At 38.2% G+C, this 24742-nt stretch overlaps 1 protein-coding gene across 2 annotated transcripts in view; it reads left to right on the plus strand.

Moving 5' to 3' along the window:
* The first annotated feature begins 2167 nt into the window (after positions 1-2167).
* pabpc1l (poly(A) binding protein, cytoplasmic 1-like) overlaps positions 2168-24742 on the plus strand; it is a 144592-nt gene continuing 122017 nt past the window's right edge. For both annotated transcript variants that reach the window (XM_056246739.1, XM_056246738.1), the window contains exons 1-8: positions 2168-2257; positions 14032-14225; positions 14460-14653; positions 15155-15270; positions 19473-19612; positions 21341-21435; positions 21517-21654; positions 21812-21907. In XM_056246739.1, coding sequence (XP_056102714.1) covers positions 14033-14225; positions 14460-14653; positions 15155-15270; positions 19473-19612; positions 21341-21435; positions 21517-21654; positions 21812-21907 — 972 coding nt within the window. In that variant the 5' untranslated portion in view covers positions 2168-2257; position 14032. The remainder of the gene's footprint in view (positions 2258-14031; positions 14226-14459; positions 14654-15154; positions 15271-19472; positions 19613-21340; positions 21436-21516; positions 21655-21811; positions 21908-24742) is intronic.

Raw genomic sequence — 24742 nt, forward strand, 5'->3', positions numbered from 1 at the left:
TCAGGAGCAACTTTTTAGAAATAGATAGAGCTATGTGGATTAATACATCCAGCTACACAACACCGACAACGCAGGGGAGACATTCTCGTCAGTGCAGCAATGGCGGATGTGTACAACACAATTCTCAACCAAGGGGGTAATCCATCGACCGGAAGTTGAAGCCGGCCGGGTGCCGCCATGTTGTAGCAGAACTTCACTTGCGTTAGCATTTCCATTGACTCCCATTCATTTTTGCGTCACTTTGACAGCGAATAACTTTACATCTGAGGCGTTTAAAGACTCCATTTGTCCATTATTTATTTCTAAAGAAACACGACAATGTATAAAGGGCTCCATTACCTTCTATGTTACACTATGGCCCCGTAGAAACAGATTTAGTAAAAATAGGCTAACGATTGCGTCATAACCACTCGACTCTCTGTCGCGCTGTACAGAAGTTACCGTACAGACGGGAGGAGAAGCTCGCAGGCAATCGGGGGGACGTCCCGTCAAGGGAGAAGCCCATAGATAATGAGTCCATAAAAGCAACGGAATTCTTACTCCTGCTCACTCACGCCAAAGAACTCTTTGCTCAAGTTCCCCGTCTCTGCAAGATTAATGTTGGCAGTTTTCACGCACAGCTACTAGAAGATTAACGTCTGTCAGACAGGTTGCTCACGTCATCAAGCTTAGTTTGAGTCGGTCTGAGTCTGCGCGTCAGGAACGGAAGTTCTCAAAAATCGCTAAAAGTGGGCTTCAACTGTCTCAACTGAGTTCCAATGAGATCGCTCTGTCCATTTCTTTTACTGTCTATGTTCTCAACCATAGACAGTAAAAGCTCTCAACTCGCTGTGAACTCATCTCGATCATGGCGGTTCTGTTAAACGGCAGTGTCTGTCAACACTCGTGGGCGGGGCCTGTGGCTTTAGTGACGTCACGAAAGCCGCATTCTGAAAACAGGTCGTTGGGAGACACTGCTTTGATTTATGGGGATTTAAAAAAAAGGAGTGGGTGATTTTTATCACTGTAGGGTGGTTGTGTACACACACTGCCAACACACATTTATGTCCAAACACCATGCAAAAGTGAATTTTGCATAATAGGTCCCCTTTAAAGTAAAAATTATTTATTTAACTGTAACATGTTTTTCGATTCGAATTAAGTAACAGGTAGTCTACTTTGGGTGTCTTGTTCATCATATTTATTTTCATAAAACAGCAACAGAACTTAAATTACATTATGTTTATTTAGTAACACATGAGTGTTAATCACGCGATATCCATGATCCATTGTCTGTCTTGGCTGCACTTTTTTCACTCCTCCCCTCACTACAGCCGCCTATTCTCATCTAAATTTCAGGCAAGGCATGGCGCATCTCAAACGAGCCTAAAATATATCAAAGACACAAAATACAATATGCTATATAGCTACAATATGCAAGAAGCACAAATGGCATGTCAGTGAACAATGCACTGTAATGAAATGCATACATTTGCAACAAATGCAACATAATGTAAAATTTTAATGTCAAATAGCCTATGTCTGTGATTTTAGTAGTGCTGACATGTTTACATGCCCTGTATCTGAATTGTTAAAACTAAGGATGAATATTGTTTCAGGCTGCTAAGTGTTTTGTTCTTCATAAGAATAATGAAATATTTTTATTTGTTCTAAATCAATAAGCATTGGATTGTGTTGTTTGCAGTCTCAAGATCTTTTTTTTTCAGTCAAAAATTAGGCAAAATAATCTCTGAGCTTGAGTATTTATTGCAATGTATAATTTAATAAAGAACTGAAGCCAAGAATATAAACCAAAAAATACAATAAAGATAAAGTATAGGCTACATATTAATACTTACTTAAGTGTTGCTGAAAATAAAAGATGTCTCACACACACTTGGAGAGTTAGGCACTCTTGTATTACTGGTCCAGAATGAAGATATGAATCTTGAATCCAGATGATTATTGAATGTAGGCCTACTACAGCACAATAAATTAACAACATCGTTGTTGACCACATTTTATCCAATTTATCGTACATAAGTAATATAAATCATTGTACATTGAGCTTTCACAAGAACTACTTTCACACGCGGAACAAGACGGAAAAAAGTTCTCACAGATGAGTTTTAATTGGTAGGCCTACACATTGGAGCGCGTTACAAATGACAGGTGTTCCTCAGTAATAATTAAACTGACACTAAAACAGTCACAGCGGGGTGGAGCCCTCTTGCAGCTTACACTGAAGGATATGCTTATTTGCTTCACATTACACCAGGTAACTGTAACTAACATTGTTTCTACAGAGGGTTTCTTGTTTTGAAAGTTGTTAAAATAAAACGTTCATTACGTTTTTGGACAAAGATACAGCGGCTGGCGAGTGCCCAATTTTAACGACTCACATATTAGCATATTCACATATACAATAGGCTATAGCCTATGCAATATCTCATATGCATGTGAAATTTAGCAAAAATGTGAGTGAATAGCAAATATTATTTTATTTTTAAGGAGCTTTTTCGCGTTTCAGTGAATTTGAAAATGAGCAGTGATTGAAGACAAGTGAGGTAGTTGTCCGTTATAAATAAAAGTTAATAAGCAAATGGCAGCATCACTATGCCCAACTTGTTGCAGAGCAGATCACAAGAGAGTAACCCACAGCAGAGCAAGCATAATCTATCACGGATCACGTGATAATAAACGCCAAATTACTTTAGAATTTTCTGTTAAAAGTAGACACTGTTCCAAACTTCCAAACACTTTTATCGCCATTTCTCACTCAGACCCGGAGTGGACATCGCAGGGCGGCCCGTGGACATGCTAGGGGCGCCACTCATCCATAGGGGCGCCAAAATGAGTGGTGTTTCTTTACTAATATTAATTCGAAATATTACCAAATAAAGCCAAACAAAACGCACAAAAACTCTGACTCATCCCAGCCCGCTGCATCAATCTTCCCCCTCCAGCGAGTGCTTGAAGCGCATCAGAAATGGAACGTGCGTTCAGTGTTTTTTTTTTTTTTTTTTTTTTTTTTAAGAACGCCCGTGGAGTTTATGGTTGGGAATTTGTTGTGTTGCGTCGCCTCTCGCCACATCCGATGTAGAAGCGGGCCTGGCCGCTCGCGCCAGGTCTAGATGTGGTGAAAGTTATCTGATTGTGACCATAAGCCGTAAAAAAAAAAAAATAGATTGTGAAGGATAGCCGAATTCCCATGACGCGGTATAAATTAGCATTATAGTATGCCATAGATAGCCTGTGTCTGATGCAGGGAAGGAGAAGAGGAAAAAAGGGGATAAAGATATGGGTAAAGTGATGTATTAATGGCAGTTATTTTTTACTTAAACTTTACTGTAAATAGGTTCTGAGTTTTCCAGAGGCCACAGACAATGTGATTTTGTAACAATCTTGTCAGTTTTTTAAAAAGTATGTAATATAACTTTTTTTATTAATGTTTTTGCTTTGTTCTGCAGATTTGGGTGGATATATGGCATTTTTAAAATGTATTTACCAAAATTACTAATGATATATATGGGTTTATTTAAAATAGCAAAATTGTTATGTAAAATTCACATTAAAGAAGATCTACATTTCTCAGTTTCATTCATGGCGAAAACGTGAAACGTTTAGTGGATTATTGCTGCCATCTACTGGAAAACAAACACTTTTGCTATAGTGCGCAATGAAAAGTTTGTGCATGAAAGGCTATAGATGGGTTTCCGTTTCTCTAATTACCCATTATCCTCTGCGGCGCGCCGCCATGTTGTGTGTCAAAGCTGTCATGCTCATGTTTACCGCCTATTGAGGGGTTTCACGACGCGTCATCAATCCGGAAGTCGGCCATTTTGGAGGCACAGAACGTAAATATTGCCACTGAACTGAATGGACTCGCAAATTTGGGTGATTATTGCTGCTAAAAAATGGTCGAGTTTTGGTCTGTTCCAATCAGTCACATCGGGAAAAAACATGTTGAGTGCTATAGACTGTCAAAAGTTAAAGAGAAGAGTGCAAAAACTGATGAAAGAAGGCGTTTGTGGTTGAGAGAGGTACAGCATCAGCTACTGGCGCGCTGGACTACTGGAGGCTGGTATGTAGCCTACTGCTTTTTCCCCACGCTCGTCTGCGCCGGTTTCAGAAATAATAACGTTACTTTTCTGCTCGTGCGGCAATTTGCAACAACACAGCATTGTTTCGGCAGTGACTTTCAGCATGTTTCCTATAAATGACGTTTGCATTTTAAGACATACCACGCGAAATCCGATCGTTCAGACTGAGGCTGATGTCCTGATATGTGATTTGAATAGGATTTCAAACCACATATGGATGTAACTTGAAACGGATTTCATGTGCTTTTTTGGTCTGACAATCTGAACGTATCCTATGTCGGGATAATAAATAGATGGAAGAATTGCAGTAATGTTACGTGCTAGAGAAGCTAACTCGTTCGGATCTTTACCACATATTAACTTTAGTTTGTCAAAATGTTGCGCTCTCTCCTGCTTCCCAAGTCCTTCTCTATATGATTTCGCACCTACCACGTGTTTCCGTGGTTTATTACCTGGCGACAAGGTGAAGGTTATTTACAGGGACACATTAGACGATGTTTGCAAGGCAAGATATGATGAGAAATTGAGTTATATCGATGGAAAGGATCCTTACACAATGTCGGAAGAGGATTGGTCATGTAATTTTTTTCTATGTGTTTTAAATCCGTGTGTTATTCGTTCAATCAAATTTTTGTCCCGCCAAAGTCTTATTTGATCGGTGACTAATGTAGATGAACTGCTGCGCTTGTGACAGGACGCATGTTTAACTGAAAAAACGAGCAGAAAGAGAGAGCGAGAGCCGGTCGCGTGCGCGCACTCCCTCTCTCTTCGGAGCCAGGCGAAAGTGTAAACAAGACTTCACCGTCTCCAAACTAAGCGCTGTCTTGCTCTCACTCCCTCGTGGAAAAGTTAGTCTTAAACTTGAATCAAATGTATTGTATGAAATGTTTTTTTTAGAGCATACACTGTATCAATTTGATATTTTTAATCCTAATGTACAAAACTTCACAATACATCTGTGCCACATCTACAACTACATACAACTACAACTACGTGTAAATATACAATACACATTTTTTAAATATTTTATTATAATGTACACAAGAGAGTGAATATTTACAGTTTAACTTTGTATGTTCTTTTTAGTGTGGCGGGAGAAGAGGTGCTGGGATTATCTTTGTTCACCCAGAAACGCATTCATTATTAAGCCAATTTATCACTGTAATAAAATATAGAACTATACAGTCGTTTTAAATCGACAACGTGCGTACGGCTTGCATGCATTTAATGTATTTGTGTGTACTCTTCTCTGGGCGTACTGTAGTCGCTAGTGTGTTTTTGCACTGACAAGGAGCCATGTGATCAATGGCTAGGCTAACACAATCATCGTAATGTGCATGATAATCATGAAAATAAAACAATGTAGAATTAAAGGAACTCAGCTGTTTATCAATTTACCTGAGATAAAATGATCGGAGCAGACTTTATAGTGTCTAACGTTAACAAAGATTAACAAATACAGTAACAAATGTATTGCTCATGGTTAGTTCATGTAAGTTAATACATTAACTAATGTTAACTAATGAACCTTATTGTAAAGTGTTACCTTATCATGCTCCGTAACACAAACGCTTGAGCCACTTGACACACAAGATGGCGCCGTAAGGAGTTACGGGAGAAATGTGACGTCATCGTAAATCTATCTATAGGCTGTAAACCTCTTGCTATTTGTGTTTAGGCTGGAATGTGGCTTAGGTGCTATTTTGTATAGTTTAACCATCTTTTTTTTATATAGGCCTATATATAATATCATGAACACAATGACGGGGAGAATTACCGGTGGGCCGCCTATAAATTGGGCCGGTAGTACCACCTCGACATAAAGGCAGTTTCACACGGGACGCAGAAAGCGCAAGTCATAGTTCATTTTCAATGAGAGGCAAATCACAGGCGATTCAAGTCAGTGTTGTAGTCGAGACCAGCTCACTCGAGTCCGAGTCGAGACCGAGACCATAGAGGGTCGAGACCGAGACCATAGAGGGTCGAGACCGAGACCATAGAGGGTCGAGACCGAGACCATAGAGCAGGGGTCACCAACACGGTGCCCGCGGGCACCAGGTCGCCCCCAGGGACCACATGAGTCGCCCGCAGGCCTGGTCTAAAAATAGCACAACTCAGTAGTGAGCTGCGTCTGAAATGTAATTGTATTCTGTTGATATTCTTTTTCAATCACACCTGTTGCATTTATATAGCATATATTTATATATTTATATTTAAAAATGACAATATCTTCTGTTCATTATACATGAGTTTAGATAAGTTTAGGTGAACTCTGACTTACTCTAGTTCAGGGGTCCAAACGTCGCTCGCGAGCTACCAGTAACGTTAGCTCGTGGCCTGATTGGAGGTTGCTCGTCAAGGAGCCGTTCACATATCGAGTCTTTTGCGTCCTTAAGTTCGTTATTTCAAATGTAGGTGCGAGGCAAGCGCGCTCATAATTAAAGCGACGCGCTATTTTTTTCCAGGTGCAGCGAGATGAAAAAAATGCAACTATTCAGTATGCCGCAAACGTACCGCAGGTCAACCAATCAGCTTCACCCTTTCCATAACAACATTGAAAGCTCAGTCAACATGAAGGATGGGGGTGCACCCAAACACTACGGGTGTTTTTCTCTTCTCCGTAAATAAATCTTGTAGCAGAGCTACAGCAAGTGTTTTTCGGTGGTGGAAATCTATTAGCTACTAAAACTTCTTTGTCATTGTGGAGAGCGCAGTGCATGGTTGCATAGCAACGACAGACGCCACGGGAAAATCAGATCGAATTTTACTCTTAATAATAAAAGATAAGCTAATGTGCATTGTAAAAGTCAGAAATTTATCTTTTTTGGCTCATTCTTTTTATAAAAATGATTTAAAGGCTGAAATATGTGAGGTTTATATTTTTATAAAACATTTTTTGTCAAAACTTTATTTGAACTTGTACATACTTGTACAGTAGGCTAGATAACATGTTGCAAGACACTCCTTTAAAATCTAGCCATAATTTTTAATGTTATTATTTTAATGTTTCTGTAAACAAAAAGTGCATATTGATGCGGATTTATTTGTTATTTGCTGGTTTTCGACATACAACTTAGTGAATTGATTTCATTGTGTAGTATTAGTACTTTTTGAACAGGATTCTGTGATTACCGTGATCATTTTGGTCACTAATGAAATTAAATTATCATGCCATTTCATATCTAGTCATGATGAACTATAAAATCAACTATAATTATGTGTTTTTACAATATAATATGCAAAGTACAATTTTCTATAAAAAAAATAATCTCTGATTCTGTTCTTTTCTCTGACATTTAAGGGTGACATAGGCATACAAAAACCCTTTTAGGTATAAAACAGTTTAGATCGTTGTTAATATGCGAGTTATGAGACATTATTTCAGAGATTTAAGTATTGTATTACATGAGTAGCTCTCGGCCACTTTCATTTTTAAAAAGTAGCTCTCAAATGAAAAAAGGTTGGAGACCGAGACCATAGAGGGTCGAGACCGAGACCATAGAGGGTCGAGACCGAGACCATAGAGGGTCGAGACCGAGACCATAGAGGGTCGAGACCGAGACCATAGAGGGTCGAGACCGAGACCATAGAGGGTCGAGACCGAGACCATAGAGGGTCGAGACCGAGACCATAGAGGGTCGAGACCGAGACCATAGAGGGTCGAGACCGAGACCATAGAGGGTCGAGACCGAGACCATAGAGGGTCGAGACCGAGACCATAGAGGGTCGAGACCGAGACCATAGAGGGTCGAGACCGAGACCATAGAGGGTCGAGACCGAGACCATAGAGGGTCGAGACCGAGACCATAGAGGGTCGAGACCGAGACCATAGAGGGTCGAGACCGAGACCATAGAGGGTCGAGACCGAGTCGAGACCGAGACCAGAGGTTGGATAACCTAAGGTTGGGTCTGAAACCAGACCTAAAGATATCTTCAAGAATATGTAAAATATTTGGTGGTAACAATCAAATTGGCACCATACTCAAACAGTAAATCAAATATACCATGGAATCATACACTGTAATGGTAAAAAGGCCACATAGTGGTGTAAAGGTAATTTTATTAAAATTATGACTTACAATTATTACAATCAGTTAGTGCTCTTACACATAACATTACTGCACATGAATTCTGTGTGGCTCTTATATGCAAACTGAATTATGGATGATAAGGCAGACATTTTCAATACACAGCCTAGTTGAGCTAGAGGCCACATATCTGACCTGGGTCCTGCTGCATTTGCGCGCCGCGAACGTTACGGTGTGTTCACACCGAACGCGAATAGAGCGTCAAATACGCGTCTATCGCGTCTAGTTAGACGCTTGAACATTCGGTGGAGTTCAAATTTTTCAACTTGAGCGGAAGACATTCGCGGCAAACGCGTCGCCCAATTCGCGTCATTCGCAACGCCAGGTGTTCTGACGATTCATGCTACCCATCGAGATTTGCTACTTACTGGTTATGCGCATGTGCAGACTCAGTTTTTTTTAAACAAAAGGTACATTTTCGTGTTATAATGTAATTTCTCTTTAAAAAAATGCTAACTACCATATTAATATTTGTACGGTCAGCCAGCTGAACAAGAATAACTGAAAGTTTCAGTTACTAAGGAAAGGTGTGCTTTGACAAGTCAAAGATGAATATTTGATGATAATTTTTTACTTTTCACACCGTTTTAAAAATAAAAACAGTAGTCCACAGTATACAGTAGCTATACTCATAACTTAGAATTGTATTATTGTATTTCATATAATATTAATCGACATTCTTTGTGATCGATTTGCGCTACGGTAGCATTTTTCGACAAGGCAGCACAAATCGTCAGAACACCGGCGCGAATGATGCGCCTATTCGCGTCTTTGCATTGACTTTGTATATAATCTACTCGCGCAAATAATTAAATTCGTGTTCGGTGTGAACACACTATTTGTCTCAAGTCATGCGCAGTTGCGCACAAGAAAGTCAGCAATCATTGGACGTTTCAATCAAACAACAATTTAAAGAAATATTAACATACAGTAATAATCATGACATATTTTGAATGGGTCTCGAGTGGACTCGGGAATAAGTCCGAGTCCTAATATGTTCGAGTACGAGTCAATTCCGAGTCAAAATGCACACGAGTCCATGACAAGACCGAGACCATTAAAATATGGTCTCGAGTCCGAGTCTCGAGTACACAACACTGATTCAAGTCGTGGCGAAGACAGTGCCAAGCGGTGCTCGTACACCTGAAAGTTCCTGTCGCTTGCGTGTGCACAGCTCTTCGCAGCGGTTATAAATATTATTAGGCCTATAAAGCGTTGTGCACCTCGTAAGTCGAGCCACATGACTTCTACGTCCGCTTTCTCTCGATAATTAACATAGCCTATATGCATTTTACATTATTGCGTGACTGATAATTACAGATAATAGCTGTAAATAAAAGTTTAGGTGCTATATACTCTGCCGTTCAAAAGTGTGGGATTGGTAAGATTTTTAATGTGTTTAAAATAATTATGCTCCCCAAGGCTGCATTTATTTGATTAAAAATATAACAACAAAAACCGTAATATTGTTAAATATGACAATTTAAAATAACCGTAATATATTTTAAAATATAATTTATTCCCGTGATGCAAAGCTGAATTTTCAGCATCATTACTCCAGTTTTCAGTGTCAAATGGTCCTTCAGAAATCATTCTAATATGCTGATTTGCTGCTCAAAAAACGTTTATTCTTATTATCAATGTTGAAAACAGGTAGAATTTTCCCCAGGATTCTTTGATGAATAGAAAGTTCAAAAGAACAGCATTTATCTGAAATAGAAAGCTTTTGTAACAACAATAGAAAGCTTTTGTAACATTAGGGTCAGTAAGATTTCTTTTTTTTTTTTATTGTTTTAAAGGTGCAGTGTGTGTTTTTTTTTTAGCGACATCTAGCGGTTCGGTTGCGAGTTGCACTAAGGGCTCAGCCCACTGCTCACCCCTCCCTTTCGAAGAAGCTACGGTGGCTAAAACGGGACAAACATATCGTCGTCTGAGACAGCAGAGAATAGCCAGAGTACTCCAAGAGTGTGTAACATTGTCACTGTTTCTGTACCACAGTCCATTATAAACCACATCATGGATAAAGTTTACAAAGCCATAGTCAGGTGAGGATCAAGGGTCTTAATATATAATATAATAATAGTAATCAGCTGATTGTCTCACAAACGTAACCAGCACATTTCTCCCCACATGGCAAATCCATAATACAGCGAGGGAGAAGAACCACATGAAACTATGCAACTATATATTTTTTCTAACAGGATAGTAAAAGTTTAGCTGGCTAAATATGAGCTGCTACTGTGGCTGAGCTGGTTAAAGCGAAAAGCCTTGTTTAAACTCGACGCGTCCGCATGAGCCCAAAGGTGACATGATTGTAACAGCTCGCGCGCCTCCGCATCCCCTAGACACCATTTACTACACACAATTGATTTTTTTCCTCTGATTTTGAAAACTCTTTGCGATCGACTTAAAATGCTTCCAAGATCGACTTGTCGACCGCGCTCGACGGGTTGGTGATTCCTGTAACGTTACTGTTTTACGGTCAATGACAAGAGTACTAATCAGCTGTCACACGAACGTAACCAGCACATTTATCCCCACATAGCAAAGCCATAACACAGTGAGGGAGAAGAACTAAGTTGCATGAAACAATCCAACTACATATTTTACACCACTGACAAGGGAAAAGTCACTACTCACGGTGTTTATGGCTAGCTTCTAGCTTTCTGCTGCTTCTCTTTCAAGGTAGTGACGAAACGTGCTCAAACGCGCTTTTTGTTCGCTGTCGGCTACGGTAGAAACATGACGTCACAATATGTCGACCTTCATAGAAGGGGGTGCCTGCGGTTATGTAGATATAAATGTCTCATTCTAAGGTAATAAAAACATTACGGTTTATTAAGTAAGTTCTTTATACACCACTGAAAACATAGTTATGAATGTCATATTGCATTTCTGTTAATAGATAATCAAAATCTTTACACATTGCACCTTTAAATCAATAGTTGTATTTTGCAAGGATGCATTAAATTGATCAAAAGTTAGATTAAAGACATTTATAATGTTCTAGTGTTCAAAAGATTCTATTTCAAATAAATGCAATAGAACTTTCTATTCATCAAAGAATCCTGAAAAAAAATTGCACACAGCTGTTTTCAACATTGATAATTAATGTTTTTTGAGTATCAAATTAGCATATTAGAATGAATTCTGAATTTCTGAAAATTCAGCTTGGCATCACACGAATAAATAACATTTTAAAACATATTAAAATAGAAAACAGTTATTTTAAATTGTAATATTTCACAATATTACTGGTTGTTGTTGTTGTTGTTGAATTTTTAATCAAATAAATCCAGCCTTGGTGAGCATAAGAGACTTCTTTTAAAAACATTAAAAACCTTACCGATCCCAAACTTTTGCACGGCAGTGTATGTTCTTTCTTGTTGTTGTTTTTTTCCCTGTCAAAATAAGACTTAACTGTCTGTTTTTAAAAAGTAAATGAGTTAACAATTTTGTAAGGCAATCAATCCTCCCTTCCAAATAATAAAAAAACAAGACAATCTCAAAGTTTTTATACAACTGTGTAACATTACATTTGTTAGATGAGCATAGTCTAAGCCATATTGCTGTCTGATATTCATTTTCATGTAATTAACTTTTTAATTTGTATGTGCAGTATGCCTATTAATAAGTTTGAATCTAGAATGTTTGCCTAAAAAGTGTAGTATATAATTGGTTATTTATGAATATTCCTGTTAAGACCATAGACTGTAAAAAAAAAAAAAAAAAAAATTGGACGTAGTGGCTGTGACGTCACCCATAGGTTTCTGAAGCCCAAAGTAGGCGGAGTGCATCATTTTATGGTGTTGTGATAAACCGAAGATGGGCAAAGATGCGGGATTAGCTGAGGTGACGTGACGGCTAACAGACAGCAGACAAACGGCTAGTAGTGACAGCAGCAGCAATCACTCAAGTGGCCACGCCCTTAATTATGCAGAACTTTAAGGCTTCACCCCCCTCACAGTTGTCATTAAGGGCGAAATTAGCTATATAGACCAAAACCACTAAAGTTAGGCATTTTAACATGGGGTGTATATGGGATTGACTCTCTTTTGGATCCTGTCTGTAGCGGCCAGCCGATGAATTGCAGTTTAAGTCACTTCCGTGTTGAATTCAAGAGAGAGATCGGAAGGTTGACGCTTGGTTAAAACACGAGTTGAAAATGGGCGGGGTGTCTTGTAGGGGCTGGTTTTGGCCATTAAAATCCCGGGCTGAAAATGGGTTCTGCTCCCTGTGCTCATTGCAGAGCCAAATGACGTCCAGCTCCCCCTCTCTGGATGTCATGCTTGACCTAGTCCAGCTTCACCTCTGTGGATCTAATGGGTGGAGGGATAGAGTTATGGGTAGGGTTAGGGTGTTTTGGACCTTGTAGCTTGTAGACCATCCATTACACCCAAATTATTTCTAGAGAGGGGAAGCTGGACTTCACGCTCCATCATGCCTCTGCAGTGAGCAGCCTCTATAGGCAAGGGCAAATTATGCTTTAAGGCCACAGTGACATCTGTGGTGTGACCAAACGAAATTCAAAAGGTGTGCAGACATCGAGAAAGTCACAAAGGGAATGAATGATTTGGAGATGAGCAATATGGTCTTATTTCAGTTTAAGTCACTTAATATCACCATAACTGCTAAACTGTATGTATATAGGGCAACCACACTCTTTGGACTGGTTTCACAAACAGGGCTTAGATTAAGCCAGGATTAGGCCTTAGTTTAATTAGGATATTTAAGTAGCTTTTATAATCATGCCTTGGAAAAAAATAATAATAATTACCTGTGTGCATCTTGAGACAAAGCAATGGCACTCACATATTTTAAATGGGTCCTATTATGCCCTATAATGAAGTCTTGATTTTGTTTTTGGGGTGTAATTGGTTAACTGGCCCAGGGTGTTGTGATTGGCACCACGTAGCACGTGTTCGGAAATTTCCCGCCCCTCCATAAACTGCAAGTTCTTCTCTAGTGTAAATATGAATAAGTGTAAATTTCAAACCAATTCGAGCCAGATTCAGACCCTGACAATGTTAAAATTAATTTTAACCAGCCTAAGTTCCTCAGCCTTAGGAAGGTCAAACAAACGTGTTTTGGAAATGTTATGGAAAAAACAGTGTCTCTTTGACATAGTGACACCACTGTCTTCTGCAGCTCAACCAGGCCAATTTAATCTGGGACTAGGCTTAAACCTAGTCTGTGAATCCGGGTGATTATCTTTATCCCGAACATGGCTGTAAAAAATCGTCAGGTCGGGATGCAGAGCTGATAACAGACACGGAAGTATGTGCGTCTGAAATTATCCAGTATTAATCACATTTAAATGCTCTGGATGGGGCTGATAAGAGCTTGCGTTTATTGTCGATGAGACCTGCACACCACCTCAGAACGTGGAGAAGAACCAGTACCCATTTCACTGAAGTCTATGCAAGCATATCGATCAATGCGTTTGAAACCCGCCTGCAAATTCAGATTACATTTGTGTTTCCTGATTTTGCATGCACATGTGAAAGTTAAAATGCTTAAACTCAGGACCGTAACCACCATAGACAATGAGAGATGCATTCCCCCCCCCCCCCCCCCCCCCCCCCCCCCGAATAATTAGAAATGGCCAAATTCTCCAATTATTGCCTTGATACCATACTTGTTGCGCTCTATTGTGTCTTGGTGGGAACGATCTAATTCTGTATATAGTTTGATTACACTGTAGAAGAGATGTGCTTGACTGGCTTGCCTGCAGAAACCATTTAATCGGCTACATAATGTTAAAATTTGTCAGCAAATAGGGCCATGAGTGTAAAAAATAATTCACTTTAAAGTCAAGTTTCTCTGAAAATAAAGTACTCTTTTGTGGGGTGCTTTTGAAGGATGAATAGTAGTGGACCAGCATACCCGTTAGCCTCTCTGTACGTTGGTGACCTTCATCCTGACGTCATTGAGGCCATGCTGTACCAGAAGTTTTCTCCTGCTGGGCAGATCATGTCCATTCGTGTGTGCCGTGATGTCATTACACGGAGATCCCTTGGATATGCGTACATCAACTTCCAGCAGCCTGCTGATGGTAAGGACACTTTTAGCGTTTTGCACCATTCAGAATTGAAGTAAGAATGCTTTTTAATTGCAATTTGGTTCTGGAATTTAGCAAGCAAGAACTCTGATTTAAGTAAAATTCAAGTGGAATGAAAAGTATACTTTTTAATAATAATTAATTACCTAAACTCTAATTACTACATTTTAAATGATCGGAGCACTTCTATAAATGGTGAATCACACTCCCCCTCCCCCTATATTTAAGCGGAATGTGCCCTTGACACAATGAACTATGAAGTCATCAAGGGTCGTCCAATTAGGATCATGTGGTCACAGCGAGATCCAGGTTTGAGAAAGTCTGGTGTGGGAAACATCTTCATCAAGAACATGGATGAGTCTATTGATAACAAGGCTCTCTATGACACCTTTTCTGCTTTTGGTAACATCTTGTCATGTAAGGTACATCCTTTTTAATCACTGTTTTTTTAATGATTATTAATTTCTTAAAGGCATTTTTATATGAAAGATCACTGAAATTAATCAAAGAAGTATCATCATTGCAACTAATGCACCAAATTTTCCCCACAGAAAAGGCTCATTCACACCAAAAACGAAAACCATAAAGATAACTATAAATATATTGGCATCCACACCAGCGGATGATAACTTTGTCTATAAGCATGTGTTGCAGTTTTGTCATCTGCTGATTTTAGATACTAAAGTAGTATGGATCTTGATAGGCTGTCGATGTGTTTAACTTTCATCAACTGGGGAAAAAAAATAGTTCTGAAAGTGATTCCAAAGATATTGTTTCACTGTGCCGTAATCTTTATATTTGTGGTGTGGACTCTGCTATTCTTTTACATTTAGAATGATTTTTAGAACTCTGTCTTTATAATTATTGTTGTAGTTGTCCTTGGTGTGAACGGGCATTAACAGTTAGCCTATTTTTCATTCTAGGTGGTTTGTGACGAGAACGGCTCAAAGGGTTATGGGTTTGTGCACTTTGAGACCCAAGAAGCTGCCAACAGAGCCATTGACACAATGAACGGCATGCTTCTGAATGATCGCAAAGTGTAAGTATTGTCAATGGACTTTGTGGTATAACATTTCTTTACACCCGTGGTTCTCAACCAGGGGGTCCTAGGATGACTTCGAAGTATAACCCCAATTCCAGAAAAGTATAGGACATTTTACAAAATGCATTAAAATCAAGAATCTTGGATTATGTTAATTCTCTTGAACCTTTATTTAAAGGTATAGCGGAGGATTTTCTTTTTCCGGGTGGGTAGTCTATACTATTGGTCCACCTAAGTGTCAATCATTCTGGTGATATGTTTACGTAAGGCCGTCGTACGTGCTCGTCCCTATGTAGTTTTCGCTTTCTGCGCATGCGCACTTTCAGGTGTATTATGTGTGATGAGTTACGGTTTCAGCCATTCCTTTGAAAATGGCTGAGGGTCGAAAGAGAAAAAATGTATACGAAGTGTATGATAAGAAGAGAAAGGCAGCAGAATATAGAAAAAAGACCAGAGTGATTTTGGGTGAATATTTCACACGCTGGCGTGCGTTAAAAGCACAGGTTGGGCTTCCCACTGATGCAGCAGTCGCGAAGATTCTACTAGACAGGTAAAGTTTGTCATGCTATTTGGAGAAATCCATTTAAAATCACTGCTAGTAAAAGTTAATATAAGCTATGATTAGCGATGCTAGCCCTGGCACAAGTCATGCAAATAGAGTGTTGCGCATGTGCATTTTTTTTAAATTGGAAAGGGCGGGTCTTCTCTAAAATTCGGAAAGATCCTCCGCTATACCTTTAACTGACAAAAGTACAACGAAAAAAAATCAGTTTTCACTAGTCAAATTAATTGAAATTTGTAAATGTAAACAGATCTAAAGATCCAGGGAATCCATAAAAACCTCTGCGTGACGTTCGAGCCCTCAAATGGCATTGCATGAAAATGCTATTGTGTTAAAAATAGCCACATGCTCAGGAGTAATTTGTAAAAACCGTTGTCGCGTAACACAGTCTGCCGCTGCATCAAAAAATGCTACTTAAATCTGTTACGCAAGAAGAAAGCTATACATCAATTAAAATCAGAGATGCCGCCGGGTACTCTGTGCCCGAGCTCATCTCAGATGGTCCAAAAGACAGTGGTAATGTGTGCTCTGGTCAGATGAGTCCATGTTTTAGCTTGGTCCTTTTCGTGTTTGTGACTAAGAACTCGATATCCGTTTTTCCCCAAAACGGATATCGAGTTCTTAGTCACAAACACGAAAAGGACCATCTAGACCAGGGGTCGTCAAGTAAGGTTGGCATCGGGCCAAAAAAAATTTTTTACACTAGATGGCGGGCCAGGACATAGTCAATGGATAATTTAAGAAATTAATTGATGAAAAATGCAACTAGAATGTTAGTGAGCTGTTACTCTGTGTTAAATACTGTAGTAGGCCAGTCATTGTGGCAGTGTTCGGGTTTTATACTGGATACATTAATAAAGCAGTAGGGATGAGTCACGATTTTCGAATATTCGATTTGTTGATTTAATTATAGAATATCGAATAGGTCGTGGGATTATTGTCTAAAAAAATTCCCATGTTTTCGGTGCTGATTCGGTGGTGACGCCGTGTTCATGTAACCAGAGGGTGACGCTGCCAATAACGCAAAAGCTGTCACAAGGAACCGGCAAAAGTAATGATTATGAATGTTTCAAATATAGCAAGGAGACATTTTAATTGTTTATAAGTGTCTTGTGTCGGCTCAGTCGGCTGCAATAGTGACCGCAGTAGTTAACGTGCCTATAGAGAGAAATGCACATTTCATATGGATTACATAAGCAGAGAGTAGTCGGTTTCTTTTCGTTTTGAATTGTTTCGTTTAAAATTAGACATTTTTAAGCTTTCTATATATTTTCGTGTCTGAGGCAGCTTAAACGCTGAGTTTCGGTTAATTTATGAGACGAGCTCCAGTTCACAAGCAATGCAATCTCGCCGGCGCCTCCATGTCCGATTATATTGTCTGCTATATTTGCTTTTATTAAATACAGGCAATTGGTTGATAAAACATTGATTAAAAATAAGATACAAATGATACAAAACGAAATTAAATTTTTAGATAGGCTTTCTACAAAACAAAACTTAATGAAGTGGTCAAAATCATGTCTGACCCACATGTCTCCCGATATATTGTGGCATCTTGCAACACATCCTGCCTTGCTAAAACACACATGTGGGAGATGCGGAATGGATAAAAATAACTACAAAAATAAAAGAGGACTTGAATAAGCCCATTAATGGCATTTTTGAGTCATGCTCTTAACGAACTGTTTTATTTCCTCTTTCCATATTGTGAATAAATGTGTATCATTTTAATTTGCTTGTTACACAATGGAGTCTAACTTATTGTAATAATTATTTGACGTAGACTACTTTTAAACTTAGAATTATTCCTTGGCATCCTCGCATAGCCTACTAAACTGCATAGCTACTTTTTTTACGCTATTACGTCGTGTTAACATTTAAGCTGGTGAGAGAAAATGGCACTATCAAAGAGTCTAAAAAGGGAAGTTGACAGCGAAAATAGTTATACAAAGAATAATAAAAAGACAACTATGCGTTCATCCTACCTAGTTTTGTAAATGCAAAGCCGGTGTGTCTTATCTGCAACGACAACCCGATCACACTAAATGCGTCTCTATAGCACGCATTGTGTCTATCGTGCAATTTATACGCGAAAAAGAGTTTTTACGTGCATATGATACGCATGGGTAGGTTTAGTAGTGGTGTCTGGTGCGTGTGTATTATACGTTGGGTAGGATTAGTGGTGTGGGATGCGTGTGTATTACACGCAATAAAGTGCATATCAAATGCACGTGAAAAACTGCGTATCATATGCACGTAAAAACACATTTTCGTGTATAAATTGCACGATAAACACAACGCGTGCTATAGAGACGCATTTAATATAATATTAGACATTTCATGACGGTTATTTTAGAGGTGTGTCTAGCGATCCACAGACTCTTTTGAATGTCTTTCAGAACTTTTCAGGCTGCGGCGCGGGCCAGATATTATTGCCGGCGGGCCAGTTTTGGCCCGCGGGCCGCCTGTTGCCGACCCCTGATCTAGACTTTCATCACCAACAGGTGCAAAATCAAACATCAGTCATGGAATAGAGGTGCATCAGTGCAAACGGCATGGGTGACTTGCATATGTGTGAAGGTACCACTGAGGTGGAGGCTAATATTGGGATTAGAGACATGTACTGCCATCAATATGACATCTATCATGGAAAGCAAGACAATGCCAGGCCTCATTCTGCACATGCTACAGACACTACACTGTAGAAGAGATGTGCTTGACTGGCTTGCCTGCAGGCTAGATCTGTCTCTTATTGAAAATGTATGGCACATCATGAAAAGGAGAATCAGACAATGATGACCACAGGCTGTTGAGCTGCTGTCTTGTATCAGGTGAGATTGGGCAAAAGATTCACTTGCAAAACTGCAACAATTAGTATCCTCAATTGCTAAATGATTAAAAAGTGCAATTAAAAGGAAAGGTGATGTGGTAAACATGCCTCTGTCTTAACTTTTTTGGAGTGTGTTGCAGCTGTCAAAATACAATTAAGCTGGTCAGTAAAAACATCGAAAACCTTTTTTGTTAAATAAAGGTTAAAGAATTAACAAATCACAGATTCTTGATTTTATAGCATTTTACAAATCCTTTGATTTGTTTTAATTCAATAAAAGTTTAGATTTTATATACATAAGATCTAACTCTAATTTAAATTGAAATGCTCCAAAACAAAATCAAGATTCAGAACTGAATCATGTATTTTTATTTTTCCTTAGCATTTTTTTTTTACATAGAACATGGAGTTCTGTAATATAGAACATAACTTCTGGAATCACAAAATTAATTCAAGTTCATTAATGATATTAAATTACTTGACCATGTTAATTTAATATCAATAAGAGGTTTAATATATTAAACCAGCTGCTTTGCCATAATTACTTCTGGAATACTGGGATATCTTGGTGTATGGGGGATATACAGAATGTTTTGTTAGACAACAGGGACTTTTGAGTCAAAAAAGATGAAAACCACTGATTTTTCATTGTTTCATTTGTGCTTTGAGTTTTGTCCTTGTCAGCTATCCATGGTTTCTGTTTATGCATAAACATCAAAGCTCAAAATATGAATATACCTTTCAAGTGGAAAATGTATCATATTTGCCAATTTTCTTTGTATATCTTTTTTTTAATGTCATTTACAGGTTTGTGGGTCATTTTAAATCTCGTAAGGAGCGTGAGGCAGAGTTGGGGGCTAAAGCCATGGAGTTCACCAATGTGTACATTAAGAACTTTGGTGAAGATATTGACAGTGAGAAACTGAAGACCATCTTCACTGAATTTGGTAAACAATTTTGTAAAGGGATTTTTAATCACTGACTTGACTTCATATACTCCACTGAATTTGGTAAACAATTTTGTAAAGGGATTTTTAATCACTGATTTCATATACTCCACACGGAGTAAAATTTTAGTCTTCAGTGTCAAAATTCTAAGGATGACATAATTTTAGTCTTATTCCTAGACTCAAGAATAAGTGTGATTTCATAAAGGTTCCTATGTGTTAAGGTCTCAGCTCCTAGATCATCTTTTCAGAAAATGTATACCGGTAATATTTTGGACTTATATGATGACAGGGATTTAATACAATGATACAAGCTTGATTGTCAAGGTATTCTTTTTGTAACTAACCTAGTGATAGATATTATCTGTTAAAGATTTTTAATGTTTTTAAAAGTATCTTATGCTCACCAAGGCCGCATTTATTTGATTAAAAATGCAACAAAAAAAACCTTCAGTAATATTGTGAAATATTATGACAATTTAAAATAACTGTTTTTCTATTTTGAATTTATGTAATTAATTAAAATGTAATTCATTCCTGTGATGCAAAGCTGAATTTTCAGCATCATTTCACATGATCCTTCAGAAATCATTCTAATATGCTGATTTGATGCTCAAAAAGCATTCATTATTATTGTCAATCTTAAAACAGAACTTTCTATTCATCAAAGAATCCTGAATTTTTTTTGTACACAACTATTTCATTTATTTGAAATGTAATCTTTTTTGAAATTATTTTACTGTAACTTTTGATCAATTTAATGCATCCTTGCTGAATAAAAGTAATGTTCTTTTATTTCTTCATCCCCCCCAAAAAAATCTTACCTACCCTAAACTTTTGAACGGTAGTGTATAATGTTACAAAAGCTTTTTATTTCAGATAAATGCTGTTCTTTTGAACTTTCTGTTCATCAAAGATTCCTGAAAAAAAAAATGTACATAACGGTTTTCAACATTGATAATAATAATAATAATAATAAACATTTCTTGAGCAGCAAATCAGCATATTAGAATGATTTCTGAAGGATCATGTGACACTGAAGACTGGAGTAATGATGTTGAAAGTCCAGCTTTGCATCACAGGAATAAATTACATTTTAAAACGTATTCAAATAGAAAAGTTTATTTTAAATTGTAATAATAATTCACAATATTTGTTTGTTTGTATTTTTAATCAAATAAATGCAGCCTTTGTGAGCATAAGAGACATTTAAAACATTTAAAAATCGTACCGATCCCAAACTTTTGAATGTGTGTGTATGTATATATGTGTATATATATATATATATATATATATATATATATATATATATATATATATATATATATATATATATATATATATATATATATATATATATATATATATATATAATTATTCAAATTACATTAAATGATTGGTGTCATGCTGCTGTGACTACCTTTTCAGGCTTACTATTGGCTAATTCTGAGATTGAGGGTGACCATTTTTGGGTTGACATCATTGCAGTCCTTAGTTCCTAACACTTAAGTGTCACCTCAGTTAACACCTACGAATCAGTCTTGCACAAGTCCTACTTTTTACAAAGACTTTTTTTAAATTAAAGTCAAAGCTTAAGTCTTTTCTTTAAGAGCATTTTTTAGAATTGAGAATATATATATGACCCCAGATCTATAATACCCAGGCAACCACTTTTCATAAAGAAAATGGATTCTGCATCTCTTACTTGAAGTTTGCTCTGGTTCACAGGTATGACCCTTAGTGTCTGTGTGATGACAGATGAAAGGGGACGCTCTCGTGGCTTTGGATTTGTCAACTTTGAAAACCACACAGATGCCAGGAGGGTAATCCAACAAATTGTTATATGGTACGTGTTAGTAGCCCAGAGATATGGAGACTGAAGTCTTTCCTTCTCTTTGTGGTAGGCAGTAACTGAAATGAATGGGAAAGAGCTGAATGGCAGGGTCCTGTATGTGGGTAGAGCTCAGAAAAGACTGGAGAGGCAGGGAGAACTCAAACGCAAGTTTGAGCAAATAAAGCAGGAGCGCATACAACGCTACCAGGTACACACACATGCTTACTTGCGTGGTTACTTTTATACATCTGCAAATCTGCCTGAATTAGATATCATCCTAATCATGTGAGAAGGATTTGCTTATGCTTAATTGTATGTTGATATTTAGGAATATGTTTTGATGCATGCATTGTTTTTCATTTTAGGGGGTTAATCTCTATGTAAAAAATCTAGATGACGGCATTGATGATGAGAAGTTGAGGAAAGAGTTTGCACCTTATGGAACCATCACTAGTGCAAAAGTAATGTAAAGCACAACATATTACATGTCTTTACACACTTTTTACGAATGTAACCGGACAACTACAAAGTATAGTAAAAATGAGTTGAGTAGGAGTCTAATATAAAATTCTTAAAATCTAAGATGAAGGTTTTAGTGTGTAGTGACTCATAATGTTTACTCATAATGACTGCACATAATATAATACGTATATCACATTATTATTGTACTAAAATGTTCTCAAAACGTAATGAAGTTAAGGTTAAAGCTGCTGTCCGTAGCTTTTTTGGGGTTAAAAATTATCCAAAATACATATTTGAGAAAATACATAACCAGCCAGTGTTCAAAACTATCTGCTTGCCTTAGCTCGATTCAAAGCGGTAAGCTTGTAATAATGTTTTTAATTCCAGTGGTACTGGTGGATTTCCGCGGGAGATTCGAGCATGTCTTTGCGTCATTACGTCACATCTGTACACATAAAGGAGTCTCGGCTATAGGCTATATTACGTGTGAGGAGATTTATAGCCTTTTCTCACAGCACTTGATATAATTAAACTTATCAATTTGATGGTGGATCCAGAAAGGTTCAAACGACAATCACCAGTGACAACAGATTCACCCGTTGTAAAATGCAAAAGACTTCGTTCGGACTTCGGAGTGGCTACAGAAAAAAAGAGACTGCAACCGGACCCATGCGAAAACAAGGATACATATTGGAAGGACATTACATGTAGTCACGCAATGCTGACGTTGTTAACATTAACAATTTGAGAACAAAGTATAATTTGCACGGTTTATAAGCGATTGTTAGATTTAATCAGCGCGATTTACTGCAATGTCAGAACCAGAACAAAAGTGGATGTTTCTTACTAGTTCAGATGACATTTTCCGGGGAAAATTCTTATGTTGGTCATACTTCCAAAAAGAATAATCTGTGATTCTGAATGCCAGTATCCACATCGGTGCGGTGACTGACAGCCTCACAGTCTCCTCAAACATTGTGTTTATCCGCGCTGTGAGGTGTCGAGGGTGTTGAAGTACAACTCGCATAAAGTACAAATTCCGCGAATGACTGCAATTGCAGATTTCGAACAGAGATGGCGACAGAGAGGAAAAAAGCCGGACTGCAGCTTTAAGACTGAATTTTTAAAATGTACTGTAAAGGAATACCAATGCTTTGTTTAATAACAACAATAATAATAATAACAATAATAATTGCGTGAATATTTAAATCTGTTGCATTTCGCAGCTGGTATAAGACTGGATTTAGATTAAAAATGTACTGTAAGGGAATGCTATTATTTTTAAGCTATTACAATTATGAATGACATGTTTTGGGCGAGTTTATAATGTAGTAAATTTCTCATAATGGAAAAATTATTACATTATGAGGTCAAGATTTTGTTTTGAGAATTATTACATTATGAACATTTTATTACAATAATAATTTAATACTTATTACATTATTTGCATTTTTAACATTATGTGCAGTTATTACATTATGAGTGTCCTATACCAATAAGTGATGTCAATTGTAAAGTCACAATTTATTTGGGTAACACATCTGGGGTTTCATAATTTGCACAGCTATTTAGGCATTATTTTAGCAAACTCCAATTCGTTCTAGCTCCATTCTGTTATGTTATATATATATATACACTCACCGGCCACTTTATTAGGTACCCCATGCTAGTAACGGGTTGGACCCCCTTTTGCCTTCAGAACTGCCTCAATTCTTCGTGGCATAGATTCAACAAGGTGCTGGAAGCATTCCTCAGGGAGTTTGGTCCATATTGACATGATGGCATCACACAGTTGCCGCAGATTTGTCGGCTGCACATCCATGATGCGAATCTCCCGTTCCACCACATCCCAAAGATGCTCTATTGGGTTGAGATCTGGTGACTGTGGAGGCCATTTTAGTACAGTGAACTCATTGTCATGTTCAAGAAACCAATTTGAAATGATTAGAGCTTTGTGACATGGTGGAAGTAGCCATCAGAGGATGGGTACATGGTGGCCATAAAGGGATGGACATGGTCAGAAACAATGCTCAGGTAGGCCGTGGCATTTAAACGATGCCCAATTGGCACTAAGGGGCCTAAAGTGTGCCAGGAAAACATCCCCCACACCATTACACCACCACCACCAGCCTGCACAGTGGTAACAAGGCATGATGGTTCCATGTTCTCATTCTGTTTACGCCAAATTCTGACTCTAACATCTGAATGTCTCAACAGAAATCGAGACTCATCAGACCAGGCAACATTTTTCCAGTCTTCAACTGTTCAATTTTGGTGAGCTCTTGCAAATTGTAGCCTCTTTTTCCTATTTGTAGTGGAGATGAGTGGTACCCGGTGGAGTCTTCTGCTGTTGTAGCCCATCCGCCTCAAGGTTGTGCGTGTTGTGGCTTCACAAATGCTTTGCTGCATACCTCGGTTGTAACGAGTGGTTATTTCAGTCACTGTTGCCCTTCTATCAGCTCGAACCAGTCTGGCCATTCTCCTCTGACCTCTGGCATCAACAAGGCATTTCCGCCCACAGAACTGCCGCTCACTGGATGTTTTTTCTTTTTCGGACCATTCTCTGTAAACCCTAGAGATGGTTGTGCGTGAAAATCCCAGTAGATTAGCAGTTTCTGAAATACTCAGACCAGCCCTTCTGGCACCAACAATCATGCCACGTTCAAAGTCACTCAAATCACCTTTCTTCCCCATACTGATGCTCGGTTTGAACTGCAGGAGATTGTCTTGACCATGTCTACATGCCTAAATGCACTGAGTTGCCGCCATGTGATTGGCTGCTTAGAAATTAAGTGTTAACGAGCAGTTGGACAGGTGTACCTAATAAAGTGGCC

The sequence above is a fragment of the Rhinichthys klamathensis genome, unplaced genomic scaffold, assembly GCF_029890125.1.
Source record: "Rhinichthys klamathensis goyatoka isolate OS25496 unplaced genomic scaffold, OSU_Roscu_1.1 h1tg000040l_1, whole genome shotgun sequence".
Classification (NCBI taxonomy): domain Eukaryota; kingdom Metazoa; phylum Chordata; class Actinopteri; order Cypriniformes; family Leuciscidae; genus Rhinichthys; species Rhinichthys klamathensis.